This window comes from Lutjanus erythropterus, chromosome 10 (genome assembly GCF_056507025.1).
Source record: "Lutjanus erythropterus isolate fLutEry1 chromosome 10, fLutEry1.hap2, whole genome shotgun sequence".
In the NCBI taxonomy this organism is placed as follows: Eukaryota; Metazoa; Chordata; class Actinopteri; order Lutjaniformes; family Lutjanidae; genus Lutjanus; species Lutjanus erythropterus.
In genome coordinates, this window is record NC_139326.1 from 23,176,121 (window position 1) to 23,197,268 (window position 21,148).

Genomic DNA, 21,148 nt, shown 5'->3' on the forward strand with positions numbered 1-21,148 from the left:
TCATCCACTTCACTTCTCTAAACCACAAACACGGCTGTCCACTTCACTTCTCTCCTCACTGGCTTTAGTGAAGTATGGTTCTCTTCCCCATCTTAATAGGCGTTAAATCTACTGCAGATTAATTTACCGTCATTGGTGTGATGATGAATCGCTCCTATAGAGGGCTACTGCTGCTTTACTGTGTGGCAGCTTTGATAAATGTAGCCATTAACCTCCTGGTGCTCTAGGTGTCCCACCTAAAACCTGGTTTCCAGGTCTCTGTTTCACCGCAGGACTGAGTGAAGCTCACCAGAACCGACGTCAAATATTTGTGGCACGTAATCAAAAACGCTGCTTGTTTATTTGAAGATACGTTTCATGTGAAAGATTTCTGTTGCTAAGAGCAAAAGATTAAAACATTGTTTGAAAGGGAGCAGCCTGAAAATGAGGAACAAGCGCTCTGGCAGCCATGTTTGGATTTGTGATGAATACCAGGCCGATGGCTCAGTTTTGCGAAAATCAGTTTTTCCACAACAGTATTTCCTTTTACAGCGTACAAGGAACTGATTCATCTCTTGGAAAGAGGCAGAGAAAGAGGAAGAGAATGGCAGCGTTCAGTTTTAGTGCTTATGTTGTTGCTGTAGCTACACTTGATGGATGTGTTTGTCAGGCAGGACGGCCCTGTTCACTTATGATGGCAATGCCTGCCCATAAACCATCTCCTGCAGACGTGTGTGTGTGTTTGTGTGTGTGCGTGATTTTTCAGGATGGATGAAGTGCGTGTGTGGGTCTGACAGCTAATCAATCTACCTCAGTGCAGCTCACCTGTTAGGAGGCAGCATACTCACAGATATACACACACACACACACACAATGCACTTTTGAACTTTTAAAAACAATGAAAAACATACTGTAATCATAATCATCTTAACATTAAGAAATTGTTTCAGAATTTTACCATGGATGCCATGGAAACGAGGACATTACGCCCCAGCGTGTTGAAGGGGTTCCCGGCAATCGCCATGGCAACGGACTGATTGATGGGTGGGACATTTTCAAGGTCATCCTCGGGTCCGCCCGTCTTGTTTTTCCCGCCGCGCGTGTCAGAAACTACGGAGACAGACAGGGGTCACATATGTTAAACTGAAGAAGAGAGAACTGGAACACACAGGATTAAATTACAGCTTTTACTGTAGAAAACCTGACATAACTGAGTCTTAATCAGAGTTAAAATAGACATATGGTTCCTATGATTCCTACATAACAAAGAAGAACAGGTTGTTGATCAAATTACAGATACATAATAGTAGGTATGATAAATTGATAATGAGATGAAACTGAGGTTTTAATTGAGAGAAAATAACCACTTCCACTGTATCTGTAATGTAAATACAATAAGCTTCTCTAACAGGCAGCAAATTGACCATATCATCACCTGTTAAAGGCATCCTGTGTTTGATTTTCCTAAAGAAAAAACAGTGTGACCTGTATAAAAAGGATCCCTCTAAATCATCATTTATGACCCACTAGAAGTGTGTGGTGGCAGCTGTAACTGCAGAGATCCTGCAACCTGTCTGTATTTTCTTTCTCGCAATTTTCTGGGCTCTGGACGATTGTGGGTAGGATTCTGGGAAAAAATAGGTGACAGCAGAGTCTCGTACGCGGTCATCAAAAAATGACCCTTTGGGTCGGAGGCTCAGATGAGAGACTCAATCGACCACAGCCCAAAGCGTCTGCATTTAACGATCTGGAAATGAGACTCAACAATCAACGTTCTCCAGAATCACTGAGTCCACCTTTAATTCACTCTGTAGGTTTTTGAACCACCGCTGCTGCCTCTCTCATTTGTTGACAAGTGGGAAGAGGCCGACTTTGAATAGTATAACAGATCCTGCATAATCCACCTTTAAGGGTGGGTACATTTTTCTGTTCTGAAAAAGTTCACTTAAATTGGAAAACCATCTTAAGTTTTTGCACAAATATACACTGAATATTGTGGCCATATAGGTGCAAAATGCAGCTTTTGTGTTAAGCTACCACCAATAACTTCTGTCTATATAAGGAATGAAGGTTAAAAAAAAACTGACACAGCTTTTAGCATGAAATAATAAAATAGTAGTAGTAAAACACAATAAAATCAATCAATTGTTCAGTCCACTAGATAGTGCTGAGTATTTTTTCCTAAGTAGGTCACCATCAGCAGGACTGGCAGGTTTTTATGACAGTGCTGGTCAGTCTATCTGCTTTACAATCACATATTGCTGCAATAATAATTATTGAGGTGAGGGGAACAGAAAGCTTCATCTCATTACATAAATCAAGTTGATAAAGTTTTCATTTGGGGACACAACTAGCTGAAAAAACGTAATAAATCTCAATATATTGCAATATACTGTATATTATCACAAAACTTGGTGTATTGCAAAATGTTTAAATAGTGTTTCATGGGGCCTCTGGTGATTCCCACCCCTATATGTGTTTAATGTGTCTCTGCAAGAAATATCAAGATGACATGAACTTTAGGGCTCCATATGGAATTTAAGTGCATGTAACCGAATGAGCCTGTATGCAATTTATGTCTCAGAATGCTTCTGTTTGTGTGTGTGCAATATATACCAGTGAAATCCAGATAGTTGGTGGAGTCAATGATGATCCCCACCAGGGAGAGGTAGAGAGCAGCCACCTTGGCTCTGACCTCTGGTTTAATACAGCGATGATCGAGATCATGGGAACACAGCAGGCTGTAGATGGCATTGATGGCCTTTCTCTGGACCTTTCCTCTGTGAACACACACACACACACACACACACACACACACACACACACACACACATTTTTAAAAGTTTTATTGAATCCACCAGTCATTTTATAGATATAGAATGTGTCGATATCGAAGCAATTATTCGGTGTTCAAGTCTGAGTCTGCAATTTTCCTGGGAACCCTGAACTGTAAGGCTTTATGACAGGAATGTAATAAGGAGGTTAATATCCAGAGAACAACTTGAAGGTGTCTGTGTTTCCATACCCCTCTGACTCCATGTCTAGAGCAGCACTGAGCTCCGTCAGCAGCAGACCGGTGAGGTAGTGCTGCTGCTTGAATTCCTGAGAAAGCTCGAACAGCCCCAAGATCCTCTGCTGTTCCTGTAAACTACACGAGCCGGAACTCTGAATGAAAAGATGAGATGAAGGAGTGATAGACACAATGAGACGGGCAGGAGCTAGAATTAGGGTAAAATTTTTCCCTTAATGCAAAGTAAAGTACCTTTTAAACAGCTCCATTTAAAATGAATCCCATCAAATCTCATCTACTCTGTCTAATGACTCCCTAAACTCACTAAATTAAACAATCTCCTGAATGCCTGAATTACAAACATACATAAGTGCAAATTTTGTCTGGTAAGTGGGCAGACCTGTGAGGAGATAGATGGACATGGTGAGGCAGGAGCAGATGCAGGGCTGCTGAAGAAGAGGCTCAGGTTGAGGTAGTGCTCGTGACTGCACAGGATTCGCAGGAACTCCAGACGCATGCTGATCAGTGTTGGCATTGACACACTCTTAGCTGACATCTAGAGGAGAAATAGAGCAAAAATAATCAATTAATACATGGAAGCACTTCAAAACATATACAGAGGATAAATAAAATGTCTTGGAATATTTCAGAGAAAAAGACAAATTAATACTCATGGAAGTATTGGGGCCAGAAATTTTTTTTTTAAATAATTTTTTAAAAATGATTTTGCAAAAATGTTGAGAATATAATCAAACTTTCAGCATTCTTCATGCACAAGAAAAATAAATCAGAGGAGGAAGATTTTTTGAGGAAACTTGATATGCTGAGGATAAAGTTGGAATACCATTTCAAGAATAAAGTCAAAATGGTTTTTCAACTTAAACTTGACTTGACTTTTCTTCTTCTTTTCCTCTCCTTAACTTTTCTGAACATTTCAACATTATTGACACAAATACTGAAAGTTTTACTTTATTTTCAAAATTTTAACTTTATTCTTCTATTTTTCCCTTTATTGTGGCCCTAATACTCCGTTATATGGAAGCATATTCTTTCAGAATCAAAAATAATGAAGGGATCTTGCTAAATTCATTAATTTATAGACACATGTTAAATGTTTTGGTTTGTTATCAGTGTCTTTTTACCTGGTTGCAGTAGTTTTTCACCAGCTGAAAGACAAATCCTCGGTCCATGAGAGACAGCAGGTCGTAGAGAAAGAAGGCCAGGCTGATGTTGACTTTCTCTGCTTGCTCTACCTCCTAAAACAACAACAACCAACAAACAGCAATCAGTAAGCTGAGCACTGAGTGGATCTCACCAAGCATCTAGTTGTGAAAGCTGAGCTTTTGATACCACAGAGGCAAATATAATTAGCACCTCCAACTCCCTGTTGTTTGGAGGACACTGACCCAACCCAGGAGAAGAGACGGCACACAGCAGTGAGGAGATCTGGGTTGGACTAAAGTCTAAGTGCACATGCAAAGCCTCAGTGCTCAATTCTGATTTAAAGCTCTGATCTTATTCTTTTTTTTTTGGCTGTTTCACATTACTTTTAAAAATCAGATTCCAGTGTAAACTGGTCATGGTCCTGAACTGACCCACAGGCGCAAAGAACAATGACAAAGACTTCAGTTGCAGCACACCGAGGCCACTGAGGTCAGAGTTTACTCTTTCATTTATAAACTGATATGCAGAGAAAACTAGCAAACTCATGAACAGATGATAACGAGAGCAAGGAAAAACAGAACCAAAGTTTTAATTACAGCTCTTTGTGGAGCAATGAATGCTACCTCTACACAGAGGTGTGTGTGAATGAACAATGAGAGCCAAGAGTGGCAGATTTCATCCAAATGTTCAGGATATAAAGGGCTACTTTTACCTTTCTACACAAGAATCGTGCAGGAAGACACTTCAGGATTTTGATATTTGTTCTGTTCAAATATGGTATTTTTGCACAAGGACATAAAGATTAGGCTACACTAATGAAATTAGTAGTTAAGTATTTGTTGAATTAGATTCAAGTAGTGGCTGTATTTCTATTTTCAATGACTCCAGAGTGTTGTAAAATCCAAAAGTCAAAATGCACTGCAAAAATGTTCTGCTCTGATTCACATTTGTTGCCATTTAGCCTTTCAACAACAAACATTTCACTGTGATCAAAAACTAAAAAGCTCTCCTGCTTGCCACACATAAAGAAGCAGTTTATTAATAGGGTGGTCTAACAATAATCTACCTTAAATTACATTTATATTGACAAAACTGACAAGTCATGTTCGTTAAAGAAAGTTCACTTAATAGAAGAAAGACTAACTCATTAATCTGATGAATCACTTAAATTAAAACATGACGACAGACATTCAAAGCTTTATTCATAAACCGCAACAGAAGGTTTGAATGCAAAATATCACATTCAGTACAGCCCTATTCATCATCGTCATATTTCTGACCTTATGCTGTTTGACAAGGATGGTCCCAATCTCAGCTGTAACCACGGAGACAATGGTGGTGATGTCGTCTTTAAATCGGTCAGAGAACCGGCTTCTTCGAGGGACGTTGTGCTTGTCGAGATGAGACACATGCTGAGCCATGCTTTTCACCTGTTTCAGCAATAACGTATCAACACACACGACAAGTGTGAGTACTGTGGACATGCATGTTAATAAAAGCAACAGTGATGAATTTGTGTGTAAGTCAATAATCTGTCAAGTGACTGATAGATGCAAAGTTGCTTTTAATAAAAATGCTGATCTGATACTAAAAAAGCAACTTTTCATTATTTATCAGCACTTCTTGTCCTAATTTTTCAGTCAAATTACAAAAGATTCCCTTTCTTAATTAAAATGAGCATCCTGCAGTGAAGTTATTGTGGTAGGAAACATAAACAAGTGAGACACACTGAAGGGCTGAGAGTGAATGTGAGCGATGATACACTTCCAAAATTCCAAAAAACAGTGATAAATTGTCAACTGGCTTGATAAATTACAGACTACAGCTATTTAAAAATGCCCTTTTATTCACCACACATTAAAACCATCATTTATCTTTTAAGGTGTGTGGCCACGAGGTCATGTATTGTTTGGTGTGAGCCATTTCTTTTATAACTTCATCCATTTATCATTAACATCCAAAGTAGTCCTTACTTTTTCTCTTATATATAAGTGTCAATCAAAAAAGCCCCCTCAGTACATTAAAAAAAAAAGCACACTGACCAGCAGCTCAAAGAAGAACCAGGCATATTTGTACGCATTCTCTCTGCAGACCCCAGTGCTGACGACCATCTGCAGGGCCAGCTCCTCATGAAACTGCTGCAGAAGACAAAATATACAAACTGTAGTAAGAAACAGCCTCCATTTGGTAGATAATGGGATAAATCATGCAAGTATTGTACTGAAAATCACTCTGAATTAATTTTGCAATACTACGCTTTGATCAGGAAAGATGTTGTTGATGTTGATCAAAGCCTAAACAACCACAGCATGTGTCCTCAGTGTCACACTCCCACCCTGTGGTTACCAGAGGGAACTGGTGGATGAAAGCTCCACTTATTATTCTGTACAGTAGGACGTTTAAAGTCTGAGTGATGATTATGCTTTATTTGAAGCAGTGACTCAAAATCTTATACTAAATGATAAGTCGGTGCCCTAGACAGTAGGGAGTAGTGTTTTAGACCCATAACAACTCCTTTATTTATTAATTTATTGATTGATTGTTTACTGACATTATTATTACTTAAAAGCTGTACACCCTCCAAATCTTATCATGGGTGAGAGGAGGAGGGTTTGAATCAATCAAAATGTGTCTACACAGTGAATTGTTGTATTTCCAAAATGTCAGTAAACACAGTGGCCAATGGTAAAAGACTGGAGTAGTACTGGGCAGACTCCCAGTACAGGTGTGAACATGCAGCAGAGAGTGAAGCAGGGTGTTACTGTGAGTGAGTACGAACGCTCAGCCAGCCTACACTGCATAAACAAAAGGTAAAATAAAAAATAACAGAGGGTCTCTTTAAAAAACAAAATTAGTGCAATTCCAGTGTAAAGCTTTTAGTTTAATTTAATTTACTTCATTTTGCTCATTTCAATGTGTATTTTGCAGTGCTGATTTTAAAGAAACATATAGCTCAGTCAACAGAAACTACTTTTCTATGAGCATGAAGAAGAAAGATCTTGTATCGTCTGCCCTTTCCCCAATAATATGTTACATAAACACAGATTTTTTCTTTTCGCAGATCACATAAAAATTCAGTTCATGTTAATGTTATTCAGATCACTTAAATATTCTGCGGATGATGTGACGCACAGTGTCCTGCCCACGTTCAGAAGACGCATGAATCAGGTGGATTAGGTGGAGGGATTATATCTCTGCCCTGGCCAACAATCTGTTATTTATACTAGCCTAATCAGAGCAATAGTAAAGTGAAAACACCGATAACATGGGACATTTTTAATAACTATAAGCCTACATAATCAGAGAGTTAAAAAAAGATCTATTAATTCATGTCTACTAACTGATAATTTAATGAAAGGGTTTTCTCATTCGAAGAGTCGTCTTTCTTTTGGGGCAAGTAGCAGCTGCTTGTTCCATGTATCTTTGATATGTTATTGATTTTTCATGACAGTTTGGAAGCACTCACAAATAAACAATAAGTTCAGTGCAGCATTTTCCCATATTACTGTGTTTCCTAAATGTTTTTGCCTTTAAGTGCCCATTTTAGCTTGTTCATATTATTTTCTACTGCAAGGGTTCTTTTACAGGGCAAATAGGACAGGCTTTAGGGCAACTGTTTGTAATTTGGAACTGCCCCAAATTTTTCCAGGATGTCTGGTCGTCCTATTAGTAAAGGTTAGATTGAGTGATACTTCATCTTATGGCATTCTTTGTCACCACTTCCTCTTTTGTTTTCTCATATTGGAACACTTTGCTGTGCATCACTGCTAACATAGTATTGTATATAATGAGTTTCGTATGAAACGTCTTTTCTGTCATCATGAATTCACATCTTGATGCTCTTGATATGACCATCCAAAATCTTCACAACAGAGGGATATCTGCTGCTTTAGTTTGGATGATTTACAGCAGCAGATTCAATATTATCTTCTCATTAACATGTAATTCTTCACAACAAAGTGCTCCAAACTGTACAACAAATACCATGATGTAGGGTGAGGGGAGAATTGTTTTTTTTTTTTTACCTTTCTGTTGGAGGGCCGAGTGCTTCCTGCAGAGTTCTGGTGGTTGCTTACATCCACATAGGTGGACATGCGACTGCCGGGGTTGTTGTGTCCCTAGAGACAGAAACACAGTTTCCATCACATTGAACGTGATGGATGCATTCATTAGAGTAGGCGTCAAGTGGCCTGTTACAATACCTAATGTACTGTGGGTTTGAATAGCTAATGACTGTTTTGTGTGTATGTGTAAGCATGCTGGCCTATTTACATACTGCACTCTGTGTGTGTGTAGAGTTTGTCAAATATATAAAACAATAACTTACACTGGTGAAAATGGACTTTCAGCGAAAATTAGGGAAAATGTGTATCATAGACTTTTTAAATTAGTTGCTCACTTCCCTCCAAGAGTAAATAAACATTATGTAGCTGGAAAAACAACCAAAACAGACTTTAATTTATGTGACATTTAAACCTGGTGTGTGGTGACAGAGATATTTGTTGACATTTAGTTTGGGGAAACCCTGTGTACCTTGGCAGACATGATGTTTTTGACCTCAGCATCTTCAGCAGAGGTGTGTGGACCAGGGATGTCAGGGTTGCTGCTGCTGCGGATTCTGGACTGGAGAAGCATGGTGCCAACTGTGGCTGCCGTGGCCCGACCCATGGTGCTGTAACGGCTCTCTGCCGAAGGTATACTCCCTGAACCTGAGTCCACGGAAATGCAAAACAAAATCAGTTCTTAATTCTTAAAATAATCGAAGCAAATATAATCAAAGCAAAAATGACTAACATGAGAAAAAGTAGGAAATCCACACTCATTAAGTTAGTACCTGCATTCTGCATGTCTTGAGGGGGGTCAGGCAGACGAAACACCCAGTAAAGGTAAGTCGCCAACAGGCTGTTCCTACCCTGCTGGTCCCTGTTGAGCTCCTGACTGTTATGAAGACTGTTGACAATAGACACCACTGATTCAAAGGCGATCTGGGCCAGATTAGCTGCAGGACACAGACATAAACATGCACATAATAATGTTGGAGTCATAACATCAATAACAGAATGAAACACAATATCAACATAACAAACTAATTCATAATTGGAGAAGGAAACACTGCATGGGTCTGATGGTTGATCTAACAGGTCCTCTTTTGGGCATGTGAAAGTACAAAAAGACAACAAGATACAGGAAGTCTTGCTTAATAATAAGTGGTGCTGACAACCACAGAAAAACACTAAGCCACTCTGTCTAATACCAGAAATGTGTTCTTCAACCACTGGCAATCAAAACAAATTCATAATGACTTTAGGTCTTCATCACCATCTCAATAAAAAGCTATCTTAACAACTTTATTACATGAAGTGTATTGCAAACAATCAGTTACTGCTGAAATGAGAAGTTGATAAATGTGGTAGATGATCAACAGAATATTTATCTGCAACAGTTTTCATACTGTACTAACTGTTTTAGTAATTTATTAAGCAAACATGACAAATATTCGCCAGTTCTCAAATGTTTTGATTTGCTGCATTGCTGTTTTATGTCACTGTAAGTGTAGTATCTTTGAGTTTTGTACTGTTGTTTAGACTAGAAATCTGAAGCGGCTATCTTTAGCTCTGGGATGTTTTTCATCAATTATTCACACTTCATACTGTAGAGTAAACAACTTTTAACTACAGTCAGCTGTTCATCTTCTTGCCTCTTTTTCCAGTTTGTGTCACAGTATTGTGCAACTTCAGCTAACTACAATTTTCATTACTGATTGATCTCTTGATTTTTTTTCTTTCTTTCAAGTATTCTAGGAAGAGTATTAGGCCCAGGCCCATTTTGAGAATAAAGTCAAAATGGTATTTCAATTTTATTCTCAGCATCTCAACTTTATTCTCAAAAATTTGACTTAATTCTCAAAAAGGAAAAATAAAAAATCAAAGTAAAGAAACTCCATTTTTTCCTTAACATGGCCCTAATATTCCTTCATAAATATTCAGATAATAATAATAATTATTATGATTATTTAGTCAATAAAATGTCAAAAACTACAGAAATACCCATCACAAGTTCTCAGAGTCCAAGATTACATCTTCAATTGTCTTTTTTTCTTTTTTTTTTTTTTTTAGAACAATACAAATACTGTTTGACATGTTTGCTTGATAAAGTGATTGATGAAAAAAATCTTTTGGAAATTTCCCAAACTGTGTGAGATGCCATTTTTCTGCAGCAACAGTCAAACTGTCTCCTTACCAGTCTGGCCAGCGATGACCATGGGCTGCATGATGAGGGTGAAGAGTTTATCCATCACCAGATGGAGGAAGAGCACCAGAGGCTCTAAACTAGAGGAGGACAGGGAGATGATGCTGAGCTTCAGCTCGTGCTCCAGCTTGTTCTCCGGAATCTTCTCCTCCCTGACCCGCAGTGGGAATGTGGCTCCACCCTCAAGGGCGTGGCAGAGGGTGAAGAAACGCTCCAGGTGGTTGTCCTGTATGGAAAACACATGATTTGTTGCAGTGTGGAACTTGTAGAAGAAAACAACAAGTGATATAAGAGCAACAAAAGAGACAGAGACAGAAATGTAATACAACAGGGTTCATGTGGTGCTGTAGGGTGGATGTCTACAGCAAAGTGGACACTTGTTGCGTGCTGAGTGTGTGTGTGCACATTAATATTTACTCCACTTGTGCGCATAACAGTCAAACAGAGAGAAAGAGAGTAAGAAAAACAGACAAGTCATGTTTGTGTGTGCAACCGCTGCTCACCTGTGTGTGTACAGATGATACGGCCTGGAGCTCGAGGTTGAAAAGTCCTTTATGACTCTCCATCCATTTGACCGGAGGGACCTGTGGAGGAAGTTTCTACACAATAAAGACACAAGAAACGTTACTGCGTGTCTGTGTTCATTCTTCAATATGTCCATGGCCTTCTAAGAATATTTTTTGACTCTTTCACATACAATAGCATGATATGGACATACAGAATGATATAAGGATGGATGTATATATACCTCAGGCGTGTGCAGTGAATAGTTGACAGGTAATCGCTCCAAGGCAATGGGCAGACAGAACTGACCAGTCTGCAGTCGGTCATTATTCACTATGGGCAGCCACTAGGTGAAAAGAAAACAATAAATATGTGAAGTATGTACAATTTAATATTAGAAAATCTTCTATGTAGTATGTTTAAAGACAATTATCTTTTATTAATGATTAAAGGAACTGTATTTAATTAAAATTATTTTGTGGGTTTGGCACCTGTGTAAAGGAGGAGCAATGGATACCATCATTGTTTCTGAATTTTAGGGGTGAAATGATTACTGGTTTCACTGGTTCATTTTCTGCCTGATGCTCTATCCTTATTATTATTATCCCACTTTGAAAACCTAATGGTAAATACTGTCCTGCATCAAACAAATATGTGCTGTGAAATTTTCATACAGTTTCATCTCTACCCAACAAGATCCTCAAGCCATGCTAGTGGCTCTGTGAGTCACAGCAGTACTTCCAGGTATACATACATGTTAGCATGTTTTTTCTTGCATGTACATTAAGAAATGTGGTTGTGTAGTAAAGGACAAAGTCTCACAGAGTATCCTATGAGCGTCTCACAGCTGCCGCTCTGGTTCTGTTTCTGCTGGCAGCTGATGTGGTAGAAGGTGAACAGCAGGTGATGCCTCTCCGTCAGACGGGCTGGAAGAGCTATCTTCACTTCCTCATAGAAGTCGGGAGACCTGAGAGATGAGAGGGGAATAGTGACAAACGATGAAACACACAGAAGAAAAGAGGGAGGATGAGGACGGCGGGGGAGAGATGAGAAAAAGGAGGAAACCACAGGGCAGAGTTATTCAGACTGTTTAAGTGACAAAAATAAACTCACAAACTATAAAATTTCAATAATGTGTACTTGCTTGTTATGGTAGGTCACAGGAGTGTAGACTTCCTGTGAAAACTCTGGACCACTTGATTTCCCAAAAATGATCTAAGAATGGACAGAGGAAAAAAGAAACACAAATTAAAATGTACAATAACGTCAGATTTTCTTCTGTCAAATAGCACAAAATCTGCATAATACATCTGTTGATATTCCTGAGTAAATTATTTAGTTTAAATCCATTAAATAACGGTATAAGCTCTTTGTTAATTTGTGGAATTACCAAGACAAATCACAGGTTACAAACAGCAGCACTCACAGGCAGAGCGTTGGCTGGGTCCTCTCCGCTCATAAACTGGATTTTGATGGTGATGTTTCTTACTGATGAGAGCCTGTTGACAAAGTTTAACCTCTGGGGGTAGACATAGATCAGGTTCCTACAGACACATGAGGGGAGAAAGAGACTTCCTGTTTAATTAATACATGAAAAAAATCATGCAGATCTGCTACTATGCATAAAATAAAACAGTTCCAACATAGATCACTAGATGGCACTGTCTGTATAGCATATTCTTACTCATGTAGCGGAAAGGTGACAGTGAACTCAAAGAAAGGTCCCAACAACCAGTGATTTACTGTGACCTGTGGTTTTAATACAACACTGTAATCAGTGCTGAAGCCTGGAATAAAGGGAAATACCGCAGATTCCACTGAACAAATGCTCAGAGAACGTCGGTATGTAATTACCACGCAGGACTTGTTCACACATGAAGTTACTAATGTTTCGAAAACCATTTTAGAATTGAGTGTTGATTTAAAGCTCTGCTCAAACGCACAGGCTTCCTCCTTGTCGTCGCGCTGTGAGGCAGTTTCACAGGTAGCCTGGATGGAAAGACCTAAAAATAGACACTACACTAAAAATGTGCAAAGCTGTTGAGTGATGAGTTCAGCATGACTGTTCCTGTTGCTTCTGGCCCTTCAGAGAAATGAACTGTCAGTGAGAGCAAACAAACCTGTTTACACCTTAAGCTATGAATCATTTGCTTTTCAAAACCTCGTGTGTATTTCATCCTGTTGAGGTGAGTTTACATAAAAACAACAACATAAAAAATCTCAGCAACTTCCCTCCACTGTGTTGAATGGCTTTGGATAAAATATCCAAACGTGTAAAAGTTGAGATCATTCAGTTATATATTAATACTTTGTAACCCACCTGTAGATGTTGTGAGGGACATAAACCTCACTGGATGGGAACTCCAGCACCTCCTTGACCGGCCGAATGTTCTTCTCAGCCACAGGTATCAGAGGGATGAGCTCAGTGGACAAAGATGCCAGAGGTGTGTCGTGGACTGGAGACATGTCCAGCTTTATGGAGCCTGGAAAACACAAGGTAGTTCACAAATCAGTGACTTGCATAGACAGTATACTGTATATATAACCAGTGGTGAAAAGAGTACTGAAAATCTGTACTCAAGTACAAGTACTGATGCATTGCTATAATATTATTGAATTACAAGTAAAAGTATTGGTGCTAGAAAAATAGTAAAACGAACATTGCATATGTAACTACTGTGCAACGATGAATCCTGGATGAACTGGTGGTCAGGAAGGATGAGACAGAATTATTATGTGAAAAACTGCTCAGAGTATTAGTTACATTTTAAACAGTGATGTTGAATTCATTATCAAACTCTGCTCTGCTCTGCTGCTCAGTATTCAAACTCAACTCTCCAAGGTTGAAACTTTTGCGCATTTTCCTTAACCAATGAAAGAGCTAATAATCAATTAATATTAAAGATGTTTTTGATATAAAACACATGTTTTGTTTTTGTTTTTCGCATATTTCAATTTTTTTCAGGGTTACTTTGTCATACTTTAAGTTTAAATTTTCTTATTCAACAAATGGTTCTGCCAGACAAAACAATTTTAAGTGAGGTACAGTTACACCACCATTTCAAAACATTTTTAAGTGGTTAAATTTGTTAATGTGATTAAGTTAATGATTTACCATTAACATCCTTACTCAATCCTTACTATTTTTTAACACAATCTGCCTACCAGCGACTCTAAATTAGTACATGATATCTAATTTGTGTATTTCATACAAAAACCAACATAAAAACAACACATTGTGGTTTTAAAGGGGGCTGAACTACTTCTTGTCATTGTGCAACTTGTACCAACTCATTATGTTTCTAATGTGACAACACTGTGGTTAAAATCTGCTCAGGTTTAGAGATGAAAAACACCTGTTTCGGGTTAGAGAAAGATCATGGTTTGGGTTAAAACGATCACTCTCGTCTTTCGCAGGTCTGGGGTTCACTTCAAGGCATGATGAAGAAATTGTCCAGCACACAGCCTTCCCATAAAACCATAACATGTCATTTTTACACTTAATCTGTACAGATTTAAGTCTTCTGTGTTTGTGCTAAACTAATCCAACCAGCAGCTGGCTATATGTTCATATTCAACAGACAGACATCAATCATCTAAACTCTGTGTAAGAAAGTTGTTATTCCTGTGATGTAGAACTACGGCATTCTCTTAATTAATAAAATCAAATGAAATCCCAGAATGAGTATTTAGATGTGATGAGAGATGACCTGGTATTGTCTTGATTCTCCTCTGTGGAGCGGAGGTTTTCTTGATCTCAGCCAAGAACTTGAGCAAGTCCTCGTCACTCAAACGATCTCCCTCCTGACACACAAACACACACAGACACAAGCACAGTTAGCAGCTGAGTCCTTTTTTTTGCCCCAGTTTCATTCGCTGAGAAGACAGGGCGAAAAGAAGCTAAATAAAGCCTCAGAATATAATGTGAGAATAAAACAAACACATATGTTACAGCCTTTAGTTTAAAAATAAATGCTACAGATGTTTTTAACCGTGCAGACACTGCATTTAACCAAAGTCGTGGCTTTTTGATAGAAACACTACTAGAAATGATGGAATGGCATGTCTGTACAAAGAATGAGACAAGGCCAGGCTGCAACTACAAGCTTGTCTGTCTGTTATGTGCCTCAAAGAAATGACATTTTTCAAAGACTAGTCTGTCTCTTCATGCTCGGGTGGTGGTCAGACCTGTTTGAAGATGGTGGTGATAGTGATGGTAGCAGGTTTGAAGGCTGAAATGTTGCAAAATTGATCATCCATGGTGTTGTAACGTTCAGAATTCCTCCTGGGCAGCTGTGCTCTCCGGTCCATGCTGCTCGATTTACCTTGAAAACCAAAGTGGGGGGATCATGGGTAGAACTTTTAAACTTCAGTACAATATTACATATAGCATAAATAAACAATATTTGAAACCTCTCTTAATACCGTAGCAAAAAGAAAAAAAAGTGCTGGAACAGAAAAAGTCAAATACTGTCTGGTTTTGTTGTAAGCTAAATTTCAGGAAGGATAAAAAAGACCAAACTGAATCGAGGTCGTCAATAAGCACTTAGATATCTTTTTAATAGCTTTGGTACTTTTGATGGTACAATGCATGCAAGCCATCACAAACAAGCCCAGACAAGCGCACACACCTCCTTTTAAACTGTCTGAGTCGGTAACATCGCGGTCTAACGTAGCCGTGGAGACGACCTCCATGATATTGACGGTCGCCCAGGCGAACGGCATGCGATAGCGACCCAGCCTCTGGCAGAACGTCTCTGCCTGACCTCGAAGCTTCTCAAGCTTGTCCTTGTTCTGAAAGGCCAAAAACAAAATCAAGCTTTAATAAATGTTTGCTAAAAATCCCTTCAACTTCAGAAAATAATATACTACAAGAGCATGTTTAAAAGAGGATGTTTAAAGGCAAAATCAGCTGTATTGTCTTTGTTGTTCAACTGTTCAGTGATAAATATTTGCTCTGCCATATTACCTTGGAGGAGTCAGATTCTCTCAATGTGATGTAGGGATCAGCACAGTCACTGATCTCTCCCTGCTGGAGAACCTTTTCAATCTGAAACACAGACAAGAAATACAAGTGCCATCAGCACATCTCAGTATAATTAAATTAAAGGTATTTTATAATGCAAGAGATACAAAGACAGAGCTGCAATAAATTACTAGGTATATAAAACTGATAAATCCAGAAGGAAAAAAGGCAAATCTTGTTACATGTGCTGCATTCTGTTCTTAGCATTATTTCGTAAACGCTATGGGTTTGTTATTTCATTATTACCTTGATGACCAGGTAGATATCTGGGGATGGGTAGGTGACAGAGAAGATGGCAGATCTGGCCAGGGTGGACTGATCCACATTTGGAGTGTGAGGTTTCAAGAAGTTTCTAAACTGTTCTGAATTGAGATCAAAGTAGAAGTTCTCTGATATCTGGAGGAAGAAACACATATGACAACATATTTATTAGTTTTCACTTTTAAAACGAGTAGAAGATGGATTCATTATGAAATCCACAAGAAAAAATAAAATAGTGGCACAAGAGACTAAACAATAAGATAAGACAATACGACACCAGCTCACATTCATATACACAGCACCAGTTCCAACAATGATAATATACAGTAAGAGAAATCAAGAAGCGGGGTTACTAAACCTTCTCCAAAGTCAAGTCAAAAATTTTAAAGGTGCATTTTAAAGCTTTTTTTCAACACCTCACAGTCTTAACAAATTACATATTTAAATACATATGAATGAATATCACTTCTTCATCACGTTAAATTAGATGCTATTGTGCTATAAACAACCAAAATTAGGGATGATGCTGAGATGCTTGTCAAAGTTTTCTCCCAGTTAAATCCAGTACCCTGCCTTTTAGATACAATTCCAACATCCAGTTTGATGCCTTTTAGATGACGTTCTTTTTTATTTTATTATTTTTTTCCAATGATAAATTGGAGGACTTAGTTTTGAAAAGGCTCCATGACTCTGGTTTCAAGTGAACTAAAGACTGAACCTGGAATATCATGCATCCAGTCCACTGCACTGTTTCCCAAATGACCTCGGGCTAGGAACACAGCCATATGTCCTGGTCTGGCTTGGCCTGCCGCGTGTCATGTGATCCTATTCACTGGAAAGCCATTAACCACCCTCCTGCATTCTGCTCATCCCATAGGACCTCCATTACACTGACCACACCAAAGCCGACTTCTTCTAGGCAGCCAAACCTGCTGATTTGTTAACCGGAATCTTCAAGACAGCAGCTGTGATCAGATTACACACTTGGAAAAATATTCTAGGTTGATCACTTTTGGTTCACAGAGGGACAAATTCCTGCGATGTATTTCGTGATGGAAATGACCCTGTTCACTTTAACACAAAGCTTGCTTACACAAGAGTGAAAGTTCTCAAAAGACTTCAGTGGAGGAGTCCACCTCTTACTGACAAATGACTTCTGGGAATCACGGAAATCACTTCTTAATAATCAAAGCCAGCTGACTTAAATTCTTCACATTAAACAGAATAAACGTGTCAAACAAAGTACAAGTGTTCACTGAGTTAACATCCATGATCAATTATAATAACATTCACTTGCGATAGTCAGCCTTCGAACCACTAAATTTTGATTCAGTGGGACACGAGGAATGTTGTATCCCTTTGTAATATTACATGTCTGTCAGACCACAGCAGCTTTGCATCTGACTGACTGCCACACACTGTTTAAGAGCAAATGCTTCACACTTTTTAACGATTCACACTTGACTACCCCAGTGTTGTCAACTTCGCATCTGTGTCACAAGATTTATCATGTTTTCACACCCTTTCAACAACCTGGACAAAAAGAGATGAGACCAGCAGAGGCAAACGAGAAAAAAATTCTAGCAGCTAATTTTTCTAAATTGTTTTCTCTCCTGTGTTTGACTTAAAGACAGGTGGGAAAAAAAGTTTTGCTGAGTGAGAAAAACAATTTGCCAGGATAATTTTTCAAGTTGCTATTTTTCTTTTGACACTTAAATCTTATGAACAAACCCAACAAGAATATAACACAACAAAAAAATTTCAGTTGCCATTCATTATATCATCCATACATTTCAATCTAATAGACGTATATTATGGAATATGTATGGAGAAGTCTTTAAGCAGCACTATCTATCTATCTATCTATCTATCTATCTATCTATCTGATTGGTAGAGAATACTGAAGGAGGACAGTAACTGACATTTTTAACTGTGAGGATGGGATTGGGGTCCCCACCCATGTTCCTTACTCTGAAAAGTATTTTATCCATTTGTTCATCTTACGATGCATCCATCTTTTCTCAATCTCAGAGGGAAAGTCAGTGTTTCCATCTCATGAACCTCCCTGATGATGGAAGTGATGTCGTATATCGAATATTGGTTTGTGGGGCTTATATAGGGTTGGGGGTTCATGGCTCCAGCACGTCACAGAGCAAAGTTTCAGCTCCATGAATCTGCAGTTGTACTGCTTGCTTACAGAGGCTGCTGCTTCTAATTTTGTGAGTTCTGTGAGTCGGTCCTGTGTTGTCCTGTGTACTGTCAAACCTTTGCGTGTTTATATCCATGAATGTGATATCATAACTAGGCCACTTGTTGGGTCAAATTCTGTGTCAACACCTTGGCTGATGGACCAGAGCGCCATGATTAATAACCAGAGTATTAGATAGAATTATATGAACATCTGGTGCAGATTTCACAGATGTGAAACAACAAAACTGACGTGAATAAAAAAAGCAAAGACTGACACGGCAACAGATTCCCCATGAGAGACAAGCAGGGAAACAGAGAGAAACCGAGGCAAAGACGCAGCAGGAATGTGGCAGAAAATAAAATATAACACTCTTGAGAAGACAGAGAAAACAAGTGTACAGAAGAGAGCTGGAGACCTACAGCAAGTAAAAAACAAAGTAAAGGGTTCAGTGATAAATGGGTCAGCAGCTAAAGCTTCACATTTCCTCTACAATTAAATCAAACTGATAAAACAAGCTTGACAGTTTGTCCTTCACCGAGACAGACACATTTCACAGCTCTTTAACAGTCTGGATCTGCCTCTTCTCAATGTAATAGGCAGGAAGTTGTATTAACCTTCACAAGGACAAACTGCAGTTCAACACGTAATACAATTAGTCATCTTAAGGAAAACACATTGTGACAATGCGACACTTCAGCTCTGTTCTTGTGAATTGACATCAGTAGGAAGCAGAGCTGAAAATATCCATGATTTACAGAAAGTCTTTAACATAAAGGCAAAACAATATAGTTGCCAGTACTTCTTTTTCTATTTTTAGCTTACTTTTATACTTAACTTATTTACTTAACTTATTTTTATATTATTAGACATAGTTTCTTTGATATTTATTCCTTACACACTTTATATTTTATATTTCACTTTATATTTAATAGTCTATTGTTGTTATTCTTATATTACTGTAATTTTTGGAGCGGCCTGACAAAAGTATTTGTTGCAGGATTAATAAAGGTTAGTTTTATCTATCTTATCTTACCTTGTCTCATCTTATCTTATAATATGTCATACAATAACATTTAATCAGTAGGTCTGACTAGTAAGAATTTAGTTTTAATACACGTTATTAATTACTATTTTAACAAGTAATAACTGAGTTGTCAACATCATTATTTAGAATTGCAACGATTCAAAATTACATCATGGATATGATGAGTTGGAATTATAACATGTCAAGATACTGTGACTGAGTTTGAATAAAAATCAATGGTAACAGCTGAAGGTAAATGGGCTTGCCATACATTCAGTGCACAATGTTTACTGTTTTTACAGTTTGTGTTGTCCCAAGACCATCTTACACGCAGTCCATTTTCAAAATTATGGGGCAATTGCCCTATCTTACCCAGCAGACCATCTCAGAGCCATCAGTCCTGCAGACAAGCTGCAAAGCAGCTGGGCAGCGCTGAGAAGAGGGCAAGGCCATTGGCTGAAACCCTGTCTCATCTGAGAGATCCATGAGCACTTAAGTCCACACTAAATCCTTCCAGCCTCTTCACCCAAAAAACTATCCAGCTGTGTAAATCCACAGAAAACACGCAAACAGCCATGGCTCAGAATGGTTGACTGGGAAAATGCGGCACAGTATTAGCAGTCACAGAACCAAAACATGACGACCCCTGGGGGCATAAATATGAGAGGCTGATGAGACATAAAACCCTGTAGATTACACTGATCCCTCACTGCCATGCTGACTGCCAAAAGAAACTAAAAGACCTCCCCACATCAACAGGAGGCACATGACATACAACAGTTACTACAACACAAGGGTGGAAAAAACAACAGAAACGCTTTTAGGACTTGGCAATATGGACAAAATCTAATATCACAATAGTTTTGCTAACTTGAGATGACTGTGGTGAGACTGACACAATTTGCACTATTCACTTGCTAACCTAGCAACTAAGCAAACAGCTGAGTGGGTTAACACAGAACAATGGTAGGCCCACGATTTAATAAGATAAATGTATTAGGACAAGGGAAGACTGTCCATGGGTACAGCCAGGTCAATATACAGTAGGTGTTTTCAGTAAACTGTTTAATTTGAAGCTAGTGCGAGTGATTTTCAGGGTTGGAATCGAAAAGCAGAATCAAAATCAAAATTTCTTAATCATTCATTTCACTTTGTAATTTTGGAATCAACTCTTCTTTGGAATCGGTCCTCAATGCCCAACTCCTAAATGCTTAAATAATATTAATAAATTGCTTAGACCCCTTTATAATAACCTAGATGTGCAGCACATTCCATTTTGATGCCACATTTTAAAATTTAAGATATCTATCATGTTTGATTTTTGGTGAGACAATCTGGTGAGGTTTCGATTTAGGGCTGTAGTTTGTGATGTCATCAAAATCGCTAACTTAAAACTACCTTAAGTAACGCACTTCAAAAGTATTTGTTGTCATATTTGTTGAAATTCTCCCTTAATCAAATTCTCTGAATAAAAAAAAGACACATTTCACAGCTCTTTAACAGTCTGGAGCTGCCTCTTCTCAATGTAATAGGCAGGAAGTTGTATTAACCTTCACAAGGAAAAAACTGCAGTTCAACACGTAATACAATTAGTCATCTTAAGGAAAACACATTGTGACAATGTGACACTTCAGCTCTGTTCTTGTGAATTGACATCAGTAGGAAGCAGAGCTGAAAATATATATAGTTGCCAGTACTTCTTTTTCTATTTTTAGCTTACTTTTATACTTAACTTATTTA

General features: G+C 38.4%; 1 protein-coding gene across 1 annotated transcript in view; it reads right to left on the bottom strand.

The window, feature by feature from the left end:
* dock8 (dedicator of cytokinesis 8) overlaps positions 1 to 21,148 on the bottom strand; it is a 77,027-nt gene that overhangs the window by 23,461 nt on the left and 32,418 nt on the right. The window contains exons 9-30 of the mRNA XM_084728709.1: positions 16,179 to 16,328; positions 15,876 to 15,956; positions 15,538 to 15,700; positions 15,095 to 15,231; positions 14,617 to 14,710; positions 13,227 to 13,389; positions 12,333 to 12,450; positions 12,051 to 12,121; positions 11,729 to 11,873; positions 11,151 to 11,252; positions 10,906 to 11,001; positions 10,394 to 10,628; positions 8,988 to 9,152; positions 8,687 to 8,862; positions 8,179 to 8,271; positions 6,196 to 6,291; positions 5,434 to 5,583; positions 4,132 to 4,245; positions 3,390 to 3,545; positions 3,005 to 3,144; positions 2,596 to 2,759; positions 938 to 1,089 (exon numbers count right to left, since the gene is read on the bottom strand). Coding sequence (XP_084584835.1) covers positions 938 to 1,089; positions 2,596 to 2,759; positions 3,005 to 3,144; positions 3,390 to 3,545; positions 4,132 to 4,245; positions 5,434 to 5,583; positions 6,196 to 6,291; positions 8,179 to 8,271; positions 8,687 to 8,862; positions 8,988 to 9,152; positions 10,394 to 10,628; positions 10,906 to 11,001; positions 11,151 to 11,252; positions 11,729 to 11,873; positions 12,051 to 12,121; positions 12,333 to 12,450; positions 13,227 to 13,389; positions 14,617 to 14,710; positions 15,095 to 15,231; positions 15,538 to 15,700; positions 15,876 to 15,956; positions 16,179 to 16,328 — 2,961 coding nt within the window. The remainder of the gene's footprint in view (positions 1 to 937; positions 1,090 to 2,595; positions 2,760 to 3,004; positions 3,145 to 3,389; positions 3,546 to 4,131; positions 4,246 to 5,433; positions 5,584 to 6,195; positions 6,292 to 8,178; positions 8,272 to 8,686; positions 8,863 to 8,987; positions 9,153 to 10,393; positions 10,629 to 10,905; positions 11,002 to 11,150; positions 11,253 to 11,728; positions 11,874 to 12,050; positions 12,122 to 12,332; positions 12,451 to 13,226; positions 13,390 to 14,616; positions 14,711 to 15,094; positions 15,232 to 15,537; positions 15,701 to 15,875; positions 15,957 to 16,178; positions 16,329 to 21,148) is intronic.